General features: G+C 44.9%; 1 protein-coding gene across 1 annotated transcript in view; it reads right to left on the reverse strand.

Moving 5' to 3' along the window:
* MAP7D3 (MAP7 domain containing 3) overlaps window positions 1-16,988 on the reverse strand; it is a gene marked incomplete at both ends in the record, with an annotated part of 267,062 nt that overhangs the window by 122,197 nt on the left and 127,877 nt on the right. The window contains 3 exon segments of the mRNA XM_082264163.1: window positions 191-286; window positions 13,422-13,520; window positions 15,042-15,146. Coding sequence (XP_082120289.1) covers window positions 191-286; window positions 13,422-13,520; window positions 15,042-15,146 — 300 coding nt within the window.

Genomic DNA, 16,988 nt, shown 5'->3' on the forward strand with positions numbered 1-16,988 from the left:
CTACCATGCACAGCTGCACCAGATTTTGCACTCTTCAATTTTAGTAATCCAACCATATTGTGTCGTTTTACACAATGTTTGCGCTTGGATAAATCCCATCGAGCAGATTGTACTCTGCGCGCTGGAATGTGGTGAGCGGTTGTCAGTCTGAAGCCGTGCTAAGCACACATATATCTGATTAAACAGACACCTGAGTTTTCTTCCTTCTTCACACCCTCTACAAGTGAAGAAGATTTTTTATTATTCAATCTGCTGAGTGAAGAGCTTCTCTTCTGGGCTGCTCCACCTAAATGTCAAATCAATAAAATACAGATTTTCACACTAAAACATGATTAACAAAAAAAAAAAAAAAAAAACTAGTAGAGTGGCAATTTCAGAAATGACCAATGAAACAGGCGTACTTGTGATATGTCACTTGTGTCCCTTTTCTGCCAAATAAAATACCAGTTCAAAAGGCCCTTTACAGCCTGTGCCAATCTCTGTGTCCACTAGGTAGCAGTCTCACAGATGTACATGGTTACTCTCCAACACACAAACATAAGAATGCCACAAGCCAGCAGCCCCTAAAAGGGTTTTCTAAAAGTCTTTAACTGGAAAAGCAGAATGGACTCACTGAGTGGACAATGCCATTTAAATTATTGTAATTATAAAGAGTGCTGATCACTTCTAGAACTGGCATTACTATTCTACTTCACAAGCTGAAAGTAAAACATATTTTGTTGAGGATACAAAAACTAAAAGCTGAACTTTATGGAAATAAAAACATTACTACAGGTATGCATTAGACATAAATCATAACCATTTTAAAAAGGGACTAGTAAGTAGCTACATTTTGTAGTACCAATTCCTTATAGTTCCCTGTATGGCAGTATTTAGACAGGTAAAGAGTGGTAGGGGTAGTACAAGGAGCAAATCAGGCATGCTGCATGCCTATTTTCTGACAAGGAACATGCTACAATGAGAGAAGTGGTGTGAGCAGAGGGATGGGCTTATCAGTCTGCTTTAAATGTCCTGTTTTTAAAAACAGCTCTGCTCTCTGGTAGGGCCAAACTCCTTTTAACATTTAACATGCTGACTCCCCATACACTGGCCGTCCCCATGTCAAAGTATTGATCCATATTATATACCAAGTTTCCCAATTTATATATTTCTTGGTGGCTAGGCAAATAGCCACTATTTGGCTGCAGTTGGTATTTTACGCTCTTCACCTATAATTATGAAAGATGTTCAAATAGGTATTTTCTGGTACAAACTAAGTTTCTACTGATAGTGTTGTATACTATTGCCATCTCATAGTCTGTGATAGAACAACTATATAATTTGCTGTACTCTTCTGCTTTGGAACTTCAAGTATTACCCTTTTATATGCCGCCCTGTTTATATTTTGCTCATGTACATAATTTTCTTTGCTACCCACAATACAATTAAAAAAAAAAAAAAAACACTTGCAATTTATGCATTTTAAAGTAGAATTATAGAAAAAAATTATTTTTTCAATTTTGGATAAAGTAAGGGAGGGTTATATCCCGTCAGTTTTTTTTTGTGCCATCTGTGTCCCACTGGGGAGCTTTTCCTTCACTTCCTGTACCATAACCAAAACCGGAAGGGAGAGAAAATCCTTAAAGATAAAAAGGAAACACTTGGGGCCCCCAGGTCACCAGAACTAGTGTCTCCAATGGAAGATTGCCACTATTACTGTTGTGAGAATAACCAAGAATTTGGATAATGATAAACAGGGGGAATAGAAAGGGCAAAATCTCCGTAAAGGGGGCAGAGGTAGTAATAAAAAGCTAACAAGTTACATAGTAGTTGAGGTTGAATAAAGACAATAGTCCATCCAAGTTCAACCTGTGTCGGTGTGAATAATTTCCCATACCCCTGAATGTTTTTATCCTTGAGATGTATATCCAAGAGTCTTTTAAAAACTGATAAAAAAAAAAAAAATGGATTTTTGTCTTACCGTAAAATCCTTTTCTCTGTTGTTCATTGACGGACACAGCTCCGTATGTTCTTGACCCTTGGGTTTATGCTGCCCCTACAGGAGTAGAACACTAGGCGGATAAAAGGTTTGACTACGATGACTATAGGGCAGTCCCAGGGGGTATATTCCCACTTCCTGCTATAGGTCTTCAGTTTTGTAACAAGCAGTGTCAGAAGAACATATAACCCAACTCAATAGAGGGGTGGGTGCTGTGTCCATCAATGATCATCAGAGAAAAGGATTTTACAGTAAGATAAAAATCCAGTTCTCTTTCGTTTATTCACGGACACAGCTTCATATCTTCTTGACCCTTGGGAGGTCCCAAAGCAGTGTCAACATGAGGGGTGGGAAGAACACAGCAATAAGCATACTTTCCAAAGGCTAAACATAGCCAACCAGATAAAACAGGAGCTCAACCAGGAAACAACTGGAGCTAACCTGACAAAAAAAATACATCCTTAAAGAGGACTAATCCTCACCAACAGAAGCCTGCAAAACCTTGCGGCCAAAGACAGCATCTGCAGATGCCAACACATCCATCTTATAAAATTTCTTGATTGTGTGCACGGACGACCAGGTGGCCGCCCTGCAAACCTGCACCACTGACGCCTGACAACCGAAGGTCCAAGAGGCACTAAGCGCCCTCGTAGAATGCGCCTTCACAGGGAAAGGAGGATCCTGACCCTCAATGGAATAGGCCTGAAACACTGCCTGCCTGATCCATCTGGAAATGGTCGCAGCAGACGCGGCCAGCACCTTATGGGGTCCATCCGTAAGGTTAAACAGGGAATCCGATTTTCGGAACGACTTACTCCCCGCCAGGTACACCCTGATTGCCTTACATTCTTTAGATGTGGTTCAGGCAATCTCTTTAGGGTGCTTAGGCATAGGGCACAAGGAAGGCAACATAATGTCCTCATTTAAATGGAAACCAGAAACAACCTTAAAAAGGAACTGGCAGGGACAAAAGCACCATTTTATTTCCGTAAACCACCAAGTAAGGTGAATGACAAGACAAAGCTGTCAGCTCCAAACCCCCTGAACAAAGGTATGAACCAAAGAATGCGTAGCCAAAGGACGTTAAAAGAAAACCCCAAGGCCAAACCTGGCCCTTGATGGTACCCAAAGCCAGACGCTGCTTAACACCAAGTTGGAGGAAAGCCGAACTCCAAGTCACCAAAAGGGAGCGGGGGTGAACCCCAAGAGATTCACACTTGCAAAGTACGCTCTTCAAATTCGATGGTAAATCTTCTTATAAGTAGATTTACTAGTTTGTAGCAGCGTGGGAATCACCGATTCAGACAACCCTCTATCCTTCAGCACCAGGCTTCCGAAAGCCAAGCTGTTAGGCCAGCGACTGTAAGGCAAGAAAGGCCTTACATATCCCTTGGGCCAACATATCTCTTCTAAGAGGAAGTCTCCAAGAAGCATGAGCGAATAACTGTATCAGATCTGCGTACCAAGACCAGCGCAGCCAGTCTGGAGCCACTAGCATGGTCGTAATCCCTTCTGCCTCGAGCCTACGCAGGAATCTTGGCAGAAGTTCTAGAAGAGGAAAGATGTATAGCAGATGATACTGGTCCCAAAGGAGCAACCAGTGCATCTGTGGCATCGGCCAGAGGATCCCTAGACCGTGCCACAAACCTAAGCACCTTCCTGAGACAAGAGACCAATAGGACTGCCTCGGGTGTTCCCCACCGGGGACACAACTGATGAAACACCTCTGGAGGAAATATCCATTATATCGATTGGTAGTCCAGATTCTTCCAGAGTCCAGACCCCCTGGGCACAATACGTGTCAAAAACGCCACCCCACTCGGACAGGCTGGCATCCATGGTGAACACCGTCCAGTAAAGGGGGAAGGAAGATTTTCCCTGTCAAAGCAATGGAGAGCAAAGCCAACGAATAGAGACCCTCTTGTACCCCAGCTCAACAGGATAGGATTGTCTAGAGACTGTGGATTCTTGCACCACATTGCAAGAATCTCTGTTTGCAGAGGTCTCATGCGGAACAGTGCAAACGGAACCGTACCAGTCCTGAAAGATGACAGACTTCTGAACAACAGGAGCCAAATTCATCCTGCAGATTTTGGAGCTTGTCCCATGGGAGGAACACCCTGGCTGAGGCAGAGTCCAGAGCAGACCCAGATAGTCCAACTAGGTGGACGAAACTAGAGCCAATACCTGGAAATTTAATTTCCAACCAAACTCCTGCAGAGTCCCCACAGTAATCTCCCGGTTGTCTGTCAGAGCAGTCGCAGACTCTGCTGGGAGAAGATGATCAACCAGGTACTACAGTACCGCAATCCCCCGCTGGTGCAAAAATGCCAACACCGGGGCCAACACTTTGTGAAGACCCGAGGAGCCGAGGCAAGACTTCTGGATAATGCTCCTCACCCACAGCAAATGGAGGAGGCGCGTATGACCGACATATATTGGAATATGAAGGTAAGCGACCTTGATGTGGGTAGAGGCCAGAAGATCCCCCTGATGTAGGGATTCCACTACCGTACGAATGAACTCCATTTAGAACATCTGTACCTGCGCAAGCGGTTCAGAGCTTTGAGGCCCAATATTGGACGTAGCTTGCTTTCCTTCCTGGGACCTGTAAACCTGGTTGAATAAAACTCATGAAAAAAAAAAAAATGTTCAGATTCTGAGACCAGAACAATCACCCCTTGTAGTAGCAAGTTTTGCATCGCCCCAAAGAGACCTCACAGGCGGTCTGGGGATAAAGGTAGGAAGGAAAAAGCCTCTCTGGAGGATAAGCCCAAAACTCGATCTTGTAGCCGGACCGAATTAGCTTGTGGACCCACTTGTCTTCAATCAGGGAGGTCCACGGGTCCGGAAGGACCCGCTCTCGGCTTACCAGACCAGGTCCTATTGGAACCTCCAGAGGACGTTCTCACAGACTTGGATCCCTTGTCTTGAAATCCTGGTTAATGATATCATGCAGGGAGGATCTTAACAGGTGATCCCCCACAAAGGGAAGATCAGATAAGGCCTTCTTGGAAGTCTGGTCCGCAGACAAGCATTTCAGCCATATCCTGCGCCGAAGGACCACTGCTGTCACAGACAGCCTAGAGACTAAGGGAGTCGCACCCAGAGAGACCTCACAGAAGGACAGCAACACCTGGACCAACTGGTCCGCCAGCTCCGTAAAAGCAGAGAAGCGTTTCCCCTCCAGATCCTGGCGCAAAAGCTTTGCCCACTTTGTTAAAGTCTGGGACACCAATGCTATGGTGAACACTGCCCTAAGAACCGAACCATCCACAGTTTAACATGTGGCGGACCAAAGTCTCGGCTCCCCTATCAAAAGGATCTTATAAAGACCGGAGACTCCTCCACAGGAATTAGGGTGGATTTATTCAGCTTGGAGACCTGAGAGTCCACCACAGCTGGAACTGCCCAATTATTCAACAGAGACTCCTCAAGGGATACCATCTATCAAAACACTTAGGCACCACCCTATAGCGTTTAAGACAACTCCACTGACTCGTGACAATTTTTTAACAGTAGGCGGTAAAATCTTTGCAGCTTTAGAGGATCTGCAGGCACCAAGGGGACGGGCGCCTCTGACGCAGCATCCCCCCATGTTTAAAAATTCTAGCACTGATGCAAACCGTGCATCCACCAGTGCTTTTTCATGTGCATATGCGGTAAAAGAGTAATTTTCCTCACTATCAGAGCACTCCAATTCCGTGGACACAAAACCCAGTAGCGTCACTATATATTAAGCTTACCCAGAAAAGCTAACAAGCATGGGAGGCCGCCGACCTCAGTCCCACAAGGAGACGCTGGCCAAAGGTCCAAGAAAGGACCACCTATTAGACCCCGCAAAAAAGCAAGAGGATCGCCCTCCACAGAGGACATAATAGTCCCTTTGAAAGGGGGCGATGGGGGGTCTGCTCGCCATGACGCGGACGCACTGGCAGGGTACCCTCGCCCACACAAAAAATGGCTGCTAAACTGTCATTAAAAACAGCTCCCCCCGGTTCAAAGGAGGCACCAGGCTGACCATATGGCCCAGCAGGTCGCAGGCCAGGGCCTAAATTTCTTTGGAGGCACAGTCGAATTTGCCCGGATTCCCAGTCCGGCAGATGCCCAGGGAGAGAGTTGGGGGCTTCAGCTAAAAGCCCAAAGCGGCAGCGTGGTCCAGTAGGCCGCGACCTAAATTTTTGAGGGTGCCCAGCTGCCAGGACGCGAGCCCCAGGGCGAACCACCCCGGGTAGCGGGGGGGGGGGGGGGGGGCAGCAGCTCTGTCAGCTTCAGCACCTCGGACAGCTTGGTCAGTAGCTCAGACAGCTTAGTCCGTCAGCAGCAGCCTAAATTTTGAACCCGATCAGGCCACGTGAGGTGCACGCCTGCTGGTAATAAAACAAAAGACCCACAGTGACTGTTTAGAGGGGCTGGGGGGAACCCGGGGGTCCGACAATCCCAGGGAGGGGCCCGCGTCCACCCTGAAAGACCCCCAAGGGAAAGGGGGGACACTACTTACCACACTATAACTGGGTAGGCACCACTCCAGGCAGACCAAGGCACCATCTTGGAACGGGGGTGTTGCTTGCCAGAGGTACGATGCGACTCAGGTCGTGACCAGGGCTATGCGTCCTCGCGAGGCCTTTTAACTCGCTGGCCAGCCCCGGTCCAGTGGGGCTATGTCGCGGCCAACCTAGCGCGGAGCTAAGGTCGGGTCGCGCTCACTGGCCAGACTGGAAAGACCGTAAGGATCTAAGATATCCAGTCCGTCGCCCAGTCCAGCAGTCGAATGTAGTTCTCACAGGAACCAAATTGATTGTAGTTCTCACAGGAACAGAAAATAATAAAAGAGGAAACAAATTCCATCTAAAAAAGGAAAAAAATACTAGGACCAGAGATCCCAGCAAGAAACTAGGTCCTTACTCCTGACTAGGCAGAAAAAAAAATGAAGATCTATAGCAGGAAGTGGGAGTATACCCCCTTGGACTGCTTCATAGGCGTAGTCAAATTTTGTTTCCGCCTAGTGTCCTACTCCTGTAGGGGGCAGCATAAACCCAAGGGTCAAAAAGATATGGACATGTGTTCGTCAATGAACGAAAGAGAAAAAGGGTCTTTAGTGATAATTTCACTGTGTATTTAGCCATTTGCCTGGACGTCAGCTTTAATGGTAAAGCGGAGCTCCACCCATTCAGGAGGGAGGGGGAAGTGGATACCCATCAAATTCAGGTACCAACTTCTGAGTAATGGGCCATACACACTATAAGATTTTCTGAAGACTTTTTCCATTAGACTTACCAAAACCATATAATAGAAGGTCAAACCTAAACACTTTCAATTCGTATGCAATCTGGCAGGCCCTTGCACTACATAGAAAAGGTAAATCTGAAGGAAATATACCAACAAAAGTTGGATAGTGTGTATCCAGCTTAAGATGGCCGCAATCGTTGTGCGACGATCTCTGCAATTTTTGACCCCACCTCTCCCCCCCTGCTGCCCTCTGGGAGACATAAAAGTAACAGAAGACAGCGGGACCATTCAAAAAGTGCAGCGCGACTCGTGCATGCACAGTAGGAAACAGAGTATGAAGCCTCAAGGCTTCACTTCCTGTTTCCCTTAGTAAAGATGCCGGTGCCTGCACCTGGAGGCAATGGACGGATCGGGTGCCGACATCGCAGGATCCCTGGAAAGGCAAGTGTCCTTATATTAAAAGTAAGCCGCTACAGTATAGCTGCTGACTTAACTTTTTTCCCCCCAGGCTTGAACTCCTCTTTAAGGCTCCATGCACACTAGCATTTTTTTAAGCTAAAGAAAAAAAGCTGGATAAAAACGCTGGTAATAGCTTTTTGTAGTAGTGTTTTTAGGAAAGATTTATTAGCATTTTCCCAGCAAAATGAAAAAGCTTAAAGAAAAAAAACTAGTGTGCAAGGAGCATAAACCAGTAAGTACCAGAAAAGGTTTTGAAAAGATTGCAAATAAAAACAAATACTTTTAGAGGACTTCTGCCAGGCTCCCCAAATTCCTGAACACTGCAAGATGCACATTTTTTACAGTTCCTGGCAGTATTGATCGGCTCTAAATGAACTCTGGTGAGTATCTTTGAGTATCTTTGCGACTGGTGAGTATCTTTGCGACTGGTGAGTATCCTTGCGACTGGTGAGTATCCTTGCGACTGGTGAGTATCTTGTGTCTGTTGGATCTTTGCGACTGGTGAGTATCGTTGCGGTTAGTGAGTATCGTTGCGACTGGTGAGTATCGTTGCGACTGGTGAGTATCTTTGCGTCTGTTGGATCTTTGCGACTGGTGAGTATCTTTGCGTCTGTTGGATCTTTGCGACTGGTGAGTATCTTGCGTCTGTTGGATCTTTGCGACTGGTGAGTATCTTAGCGACTGGTTAGTATATTAGCGACTGGTGAGTACCCCAGGTTTAGTACCAGGGAAGTTAGAGGTAGGGTAGGTAAGGAAGAGCAGGTCGTTAACATTATCCCCATAGAGTAGTGGGTAATAATGTCCGACAGGATTGCAGATGCCACTCAGTGCACTTCTTGCTGCATGTATGCGTTCCTTGATGAACCATTCGAGGGCGAATACTGCTGTGCAAGATGTGAGCAACTTGTTGCTCTGGTAGACCAGATCCTGGACCTACAGAACACAGTGGCAACACTGCGTGGCATCAACAACCTGGAAAGGAGCTTGGACATTACCTATCAGGCGCTGGTAGGGGCCAGCATAGAGGAGGGAGGAACAGAGGAGACGCAAGAAGCAGAGGTACGCAGCTGGGTGACTGTTAGGAAGGGTAGAGGGAGGAGAGCCAGGGAGGCCAATCCTGAGTTGGTACACCCTAACAAATCTGTCGAGTTGCAGGTTGAGGGGGATATCAGCTCAGGGGTGGCAAAGCTGGAGCATGCACCCTCCCCCAGCTGCCAGGGGAGGGAAGGCTCCAGGAAGAAGGGGGGCCGTAACTCAGGAAAGGTTAGAAAGGTTGTGGTAGTGGGGGACTCAATTATCAAGAGGACAGAGAGGGAAATCTGTAAAAAAGATCTCGTGAACCGAACAGTTTGCTGTTTACCGGGCGCCCGAGTTCGGCACATCGCAGATCTGGCAGACAGATTGTTGTGCGGGGCTGGGGATGACCCAGCGGTCATGGTGCACGTGGGCACTAATGACAAAGTTAAAGGTAGGTGGAGGATCCTTAAGAACGATTTCAGGGACTTAGGTAATAGATTGAGGAAAAGGACCTCCAAGGTGGTTTTCTCTGAAATACTGCCTGTACCTCGAGCCACACAGGAGAGGCAGAAGGAGATTAGGGAACTTAACAAGTGGCTGAGGAATTGGTGTAGGAAGGAGGGGTTTGGGTTCCTGGAGAACTGGGCTGACTTCTCAGTCGGCTACCGGCTCTTTAGTAAGGATGGGCTGCACCTTAATGGGGACGGTATAGCTCTTTTGGGGAGAAAGATGGCCACCAAGTTGGAGGGGCTTTTAAACTAGGAGACGGGGGGGAGGGCTCAGAAGTAGAGTCAGTCAGGAGGAAGCAGAGGACTGAAGGCAGCTGTAGTGTCAGCAGCGACAGTAGGTCCACAAGGTCAATTGGCAGGTCTGTGCGGGAGAACCTCAGACCAAACAGGAATAAACATAACCGCCAATTGCGCTTAACTTCCTTAAAACTAAGAGGTGTATATGCTAATGCCAGGAGCCTAGCTAATAAAATGGATGAGTTGGAAATGTTAGTACATGAGGAGGACATAGACCTTGTGGGAATAACAGAGACTTGGTTCGACCCCTCACATGACTGGCTGGCCAATATCCAAGGGTATTCGGTGTACTGGAAGGACAGGGTAGGAAAAAGAGGGGGAGGGGTATGTCTCTATGTCAAGAACAATATAAAGGTGACAGAAAGGAGTGACATTACGGATGGGATGAGCATGGATTTAGAATCTGTGTGGGTTGAACTCCATAGGGAAGGAGAAAAGGGGAAAGTAATTGTGGGGGTTTGCTATAGGCCACCTAACCAAGGGGAGGAGGTAGAGCTGGAATTTTTAGCACTAATGGGTAAAGTGGCAAAATTGGGATCAGTCATCGTATTGGGGGACTTCAATTACCCTGACATTGACTGGGAAGAGGGGACTGCACACTCACAGAAGGCCCGCCTATTCACGGAAACCTTACTGGATAATTACATGTCACAGTTGGTGGATTCCCCCACCAGAGAAAACGCAGTCCTGGATCTATTGCTCACTAATGACCCAGACATAATCTCGGAGGTAGGAGTCCAGGACAACCTGGGCTCTAGCGATCACAGGATGATCACATTTAGTGTAAATAACAACATAACAAGACAAGTGGGGAACATAAGAACCCTAAACTTCAGAAGGGCAAACTTTCCAAAATTGTACTCAATGATGGAAAAGGTAAACTGGGACCAAACCCTGGGATCCCTGACCACAGAGGAAAAATGGGAATGCTTTAGGAACATATTAGGCAAAGGCATCTTGCAGTGCATTCCTATGGGAAATAAATTTAGAAGAGACAAAGCCAAACCTGGCTGGCTAAACTGTAGCGTCATAAAACTTATTAGGGGGAAAAAATTGGCCTTCAAGAAGTATAAATCAGAGGGCACAGTATCGGCTTTCGAGCAATACAAGGAGGCAAATAAGAAAAGTAAACAAGAAATCAAGATGGCTAAAATCAACTTTGAGAGACAAATAGCGGAGGATAGTAAAAAAAACCCAAAGAAATTCTTTAAATATATCAACAGCAAAAAAACTAAGGCAGAGCATATTGCACACATAATTAACAATGATGGGAGGATGGTTACAGAGGACACTGAAAAAGCAACCGTGCTAAATGCTTTTTTCTCGTCAGTCTTTACACAGGAAAAGGAGGGGTACACTGACCATGACTGTATGGTTAGTAGTAATAAACAGGACTTGCCACCATGGCTAACAGAGGGGGAAATCAGGGAAAGGCTGGATAAACTTAACACAAACAAATCACCAGGACCGGATGGCATACATCCGAGAGTACTCAAGGAACTCAGTAAAGTTATATCGAGACCACTGTTCCTGATCTTTGCTGACAGTATTAGGACAGGAGATGTACCAGGGGATTGGAAGAAAGCTAACGTGATTCCAATATACAAAAAGGGCCAGAGGCATATCCCGGGAAATTATAGGCCTGTCAGTTTGACATCAGTAGTATGTAAACTTCTGGAGGGGATGATAAGGGACTATATTGTAGAGTTTGCTAAGGACAACAACATCATCAGCAGTAATCAGCACGGGTTTACAAATGGGCGTTCTTGTCAAACCAATCTCCTTACATTCTACGAGGAGGTGAGCTGTGAGCTAGATAGGGGGAGACCAGTGGATGTGGTGTACTTGGATTTCGCTAAGGCGTTTGATACAGTTCCCCACCAGCGCTTAATTTATAAAATAAGGTCTGCAGGTATCGATAGCAGGGTTTGCTCTTGGATACGGAACTGGCTAAAAAGGCGGGTCCAAAGGGTAGTAATAAACAGCGCATACTCAGACTGGTCTGAGGTGGTAAGCGGGGTCCCCCAAGGCTCAGTCCTGGGACCAACCTTGTTCAATTTATTCATAAACAACATTGAGGTCGGGATCAGTAGTTCGATATCAGTTTTTGCAGATGACACAAAATTGGGCAGGGCAATAACTTCACAACATGAAGCAGATATCTTGCAGAATGACCTGGACAAAATAACAGAGTGGGCAACGACATGGCAAATGAGGTTTAACGTGGAGAAGTGTAAGGTTTTGCACTTGGGGACTAAAAACATAAAATCACAATACACGTTAGGAGGGGAGCCCTTGGGGGAATCAAAAATGGAGAAGGATCTGGGAGTATTGGTTGATGATAGATTAGGAAACAGCATGCAATGTCAAGCGGCAGCTTCCAAAGCCAACAGAATATTAGCATGCATAAAGAAAGGGATGCATTCCAGAGATAAGACTATAATCCTTCCACTTTATAAAACTCTGGTCCGACCGCATCTGGAGTATTCCGTCCAGTTCTGGTCGCCAGTCCTCAGGAGGGGTGTGTTGGAGCTGGAGAGAGTCCAGAGAAGGGCAACTAAACTAATTAGGGGATTGGAGGACCTTGACTATGAAGAGCGTCTACAATCGCTCGATTTATTCTCCCTGGAGAAGAGACGTCTGAGGGGGGACATGATAGCAATTTATAAATATCTTAATGGGGATCCCAGCTTAGAAAAAAAGCTGTTCATTCGAAGGGATTGCATGAGGACTCGAGGGCATACAATGCGATTAGAGGAGAAGCGTTTTAACCTCAGGCAACGCGGGGGGTTCTTTACTGTTAGGGCAACAAGATTGTGGAATTCTCTACCACAAGAGGTGGTTTCTGCGGGTAGTATGGTGGCTTTCAAAAGACTCTTAGACTTACATCTCAAGGATCAGAACATTCAGGGGTATGGGAGATGATTACAGCCACACATGCCTACACAGGTTGAACTGGATGGACTATTGTCTTTATTCAACCTCACCTACTATGTAACTATGTAACTATAACTCTGCCGCCTTGTGTCTGATCATCCAGGTTGCTAAAAAAGTATCGCTTCTTTGTGTGTGGGCAGACATACCATAACTCTCAAAATCCTGATTTCAGAGGCCCTATGCTCTATGACAGTCCTTGCTTTGCTGCAGTGTCACATAAATTGTGTTCAATTCTCCATATTGATAATCTAGCACAAGTCCAGCAACACGGACTTGACACAGTATCAAGCAAGGAGTGTCTTAATGAAAACCTCAAGCAATTCTGTAGAAAAGCATTCAAGTGCAAAACCTTTTTTTACACATTCTGAAAACTGTAAGTGAAACTGTAATAAATAATGATTTGCAAAAATGGTCTGGTCATCTGAAATTAGGAGTGGAGTGCAGGACCCATACTACTACACACCCACTACTACTGGCCTACCCCCCCCCCCCCCAAATGCTTGTTGTCTGGCCATCTCTGTCCTACAGAACAGAAATGCTGCAAGTGAAGTCAAAACTCCTGGTCCAAAACAACAGAGCTGGGCTTATTAGAAAATTTAAAAGGAGGTCAGCAATGGTGGATTTTTTTTTTTTTTTTTTTTTAAAGCTCTGGTTGGGCTTGGTAGGCACTTTACCTGACAACAACTTGTATTTAAAGACTGTTTTCCCCATAGAAGCTTGAACCATGTATCCACAAGGTCACAACAAAGGTGCCAATCTTACAGCAGGGTTTCCAAATAATTCCATATTTGCAAACATACTTGTGAGAAAAAAGTCACTAGCTTCTTAATGATTATAAATGACAAAGTTGGGAACTGGCAATATTTTCTCACTAGTTTCTACAATATTAGAAGTTGGCAAGTAATTTACCTAGCCAGCAACCACAAAAAGCTTAAACTGGTTAGAGCTGGCCAGAAAAATCAATAAAGTTAGTGTATATAAACCAAAATCTGCACCTTTATTGTCCTGGTTGGAAACCCTAGGCAAGAAGGGCTGTGGACTGAGAGGAGTTTTGTTACTCAGTCTGCTTAATGAAGAACTTCTCTGCTTGGTACCTGTGAAAAATGAAAAGTTAACAAGTCTGGACAAAGGGAAAAAATAGGTAGATCTGAGAGTGTTGCAGAACAGAATTGATAGGTCTGTAAAAATATTAAAAAATAAAATTTAATGAAAATCAGAACCCCCTTTAGACTGAGAAAGACCATATAACACAGGGTGGATGAATCCTGTTTTGTTTAACCTTTACCAGCCAGGAACATTCCATACATCATGTCTGTCAAATTATCTGGAGCATATATTGGAATTTAAAGTGTTAAAATTGAACCCTCGAGGTTATAAACTTGTTTACATTTAAGCTGTGGCTTGTCCGTGAACTGTTGGGTTATTGCAATTTCACAATTGGAGCAGTTATCACCTGTGCACAGTGTCATAAAGGGGGCATGTTAGCCTTTGTCAGCACAGTGGCACAAGTGGTTAGTACCTCCACCTGGCAGCACTAGGGTTGTCAGTTTGAATCCCAACCACAGCACTACCTGCATGGAGTTTGCATGTTCTCCCTGTGCCTGCGTGGGTTTCCTCCAGGCACTCTGGTTTTCTCCCACACTCTAAAAGACATGCTGGTAGGTTTATTGGTTCCGGCCTAAACTGGCAGTAATGTATATGTATGAATGTGAGTTATGGATCTTAGACTAAGCTCCTTGAGGGCAGGGACTGATGTGAATATATATATATATATATATATATATATATATATATATATATATATATAGTTATATAGTGCTTCATAATCATAATTTGTCAGCGCTATAAAAGTACCTGTAAAAATAATGTAATAATAATTTAAAAAATACAAAAAGTACATCTCGGCAAACATCCACTTAGGACTCCTTAATTCCTAAGGCTGGCCATACATATAGATAAGCTTCATTCAGCTTGCAGGCTGAGTGTAAGGAATCAAACAGATATCTCTAGCCACAGTAAAAAACATGGGATGACAAATCTCCTCTCTCAGCTAATGTATTCCGAATGCTGGCCCACGGCTGTCAAAATACTCGAACAGTAACTGCGGGTGCTGTTCGGCTGAACATTTCAACCTGGCTAATTTGACAAGTCAATTGAATTGATTTTTGTTGGGCTGGGTGGCACAGAGAAACACCAATGGCTTGAACCTCAGCTAATTTATAAGACACTGGCTAAAATTTGAGCCATGTATGGCAGCCTTAAGACCTCTATAGAATTAAAATGTTAGATATCACCTATCAGAGCCTGTGAGATATCACCTATCATATCACCCTATTAGAGGCTTTGGACTCATTTTGGCCCAGTAACCATTCCAAAAAGGCACAAGAAGGAAGGTTCTGGGGTTAATAAAGGTAATATTAGGCATTCTGAGGTGTCAGAGCTTTTAGGTTTGTTTTAGGAAGAAATTAAAGATAAGAATAAAAATAGTCAGAATTTCAGAATGGATAAATATTTCATAACATACTCTTATGATAGCAAAATAAGGCTAAATTGCAGTACAGTAAAAGGTAAGCTTGTATGCATTAATATTGTTAGCCATCCTAAAAAAAAAATACCTTTTTCTGATGAAGTCTGAAGAGTGGCAGATGAAGAGGACAATCGCTTACTCACAACGCTGTCTACCTGCTTTAAATTTGATGCTGAAGTGGAACGCTTGCTTGCTGAAGAGAAAAAACAAAATAAAAAACACAGATCTACAAAAACACTATGTTCTAAACTTTTTTTTAAAAAAAAACATCTTTGAATGCAAGCAAAAAGGCAGTGAGTTATGACAAAGCCCAACAATTACAAACGAGTAAGATATGCAAAGATCAGGAAAGCATATAGCCAGGTAAGGGTCTCCTAGGTAGAAAAATTAAGTCTTCCATGAAGAACTTTTAAAAATCCTAGTATGCACAGGTGCCAACTTTCTCTTTTTCTATAGAAATTAGAGGTTAAAGATTTCACAGCATGCATGCAATATACAGAATTCTGTGTGAAACTAAAAAACACTACATGCTTAAGTTAATGGAGCTCAGAGGAAACCCTCATGAGGTGTCAGGAGAGAAGCCCACAAATGATTTCATTTTTTTTCCCACTAAACTTACAATTAAAAAAAAATATGTGGATCTTGTGTGAATTAAAACATTTGAATATTCAAGTGTTAATCTGGTCTAAGGATAGAACATGTGAATGTTTATTTCGATATCTCTTGTGATACAATACTTAAGATTCAAGCTTCAGACTGTAGAAAATATGTAGCATGTTTAGACTCATGCAGCATAATGGCTGAGAGGCATGTACGGTTACTCAGCTTCTTCCATTATGTGCCAATGTTCTTGAGAGATACTAAGCAATAACGGAATTTTTGTAAAATCTTACCTGTAAAATTCCTTTCTCCGAGTCCTCCGACAGTCGCCGCCATCTTCATATTCGTCACAATGGGGTATTAGACTTTGCTCCGTAGGAGTAGCTAGGCAACAGAATATGTCAATATTAAAGCTTTTAACATATCCCCACCCCAGGGGGTGGTCCCCTCAGTCTATACCCTCCTGCTTCCTGTTTCATACTTCAGTTTCAGTGGAATAGCAGTAGAGTACCTAAACCCCAAAAGAGGGGCGGGGGCGGCGACTGTCGGAGGACTCAGAGAAAGGAATTTTACAGGTAAGATTTTACAAAAATTCCGTTTTCTCTTACGTCCTCCGACAGTCGCCGCCATCTTCATATTCGTCACAATGGGGACGTCCCAAAGCAGTGCAAACATGAGGGGTGGGAAACGCAGCCGCGCCTAAAGGCAACGCAGTCTCCACATCAAAGAAAGTAACCTTACCAAAGGAAGGAAACCAGCTGGGCAACAGGAGAAAAAACTTGCTCAACGGGAGCAATAACCCAGGAAAAAAACAAATAACCCAGGGATAAAAAGAAATCCCAAACAGCCCAAAGTTCCAAAACAAGGGACCCTAAGGAACCGCCGCACTAAGAACCTTGCGGCCAAAGGAAGCATCTGCCGATGCTTGAAACTCCACTCTGTAGAATAGAGTGAAGGTGTGCACGGTCGACCAAGTCGCCGCCCTACACACCTGGGCCACAGAAGCCCCATGACGACAGGCCCAAGACGTACTCAGAGATCTAGTAGAGTGCGCCTTCACAGGCATAGGGGAAACTTTTCCCTGCAAAGCATAGGCCTGTTCAATGGCCTGTCTGAACCAATTGGCGACGGCAAAAGCCGACGCCGCTACGCCCTTCCGAGGACCCCCGGAAGGACAAACAAGAATCCGACTTGCGAAAAGATTCAGACGATTGTAGGTAAATCCTAATCGCCCGAACAACATCCAAGGAGTGCAACTCCACCTCCTTCGGATGCTTAGACTTCGCGCAAGGCGAAGGCAAGACAATGTCCTCATTGAGGTGAAATTCCGAAACCCTCTTCGGAAAAAAAGAAGGGCTAGGTCGCAAGACCACCTTAACCAAGTGAGTGACCAGATACGAACATCTGCAGGACAAGCAGCCAGCTCCGACACTCA

This window comes from Pelophylax lessonae, assembly GCF_965119305.1.
Source record: "Pelophylax lessonae genome assembly, chromosome: 7".
Taxonomy (NCBI): Eukaryota; Metazoa; Chordata; class Amphibia; order Anura; family Ranidae; genus Pelophylax; species Pelophylax lessonae.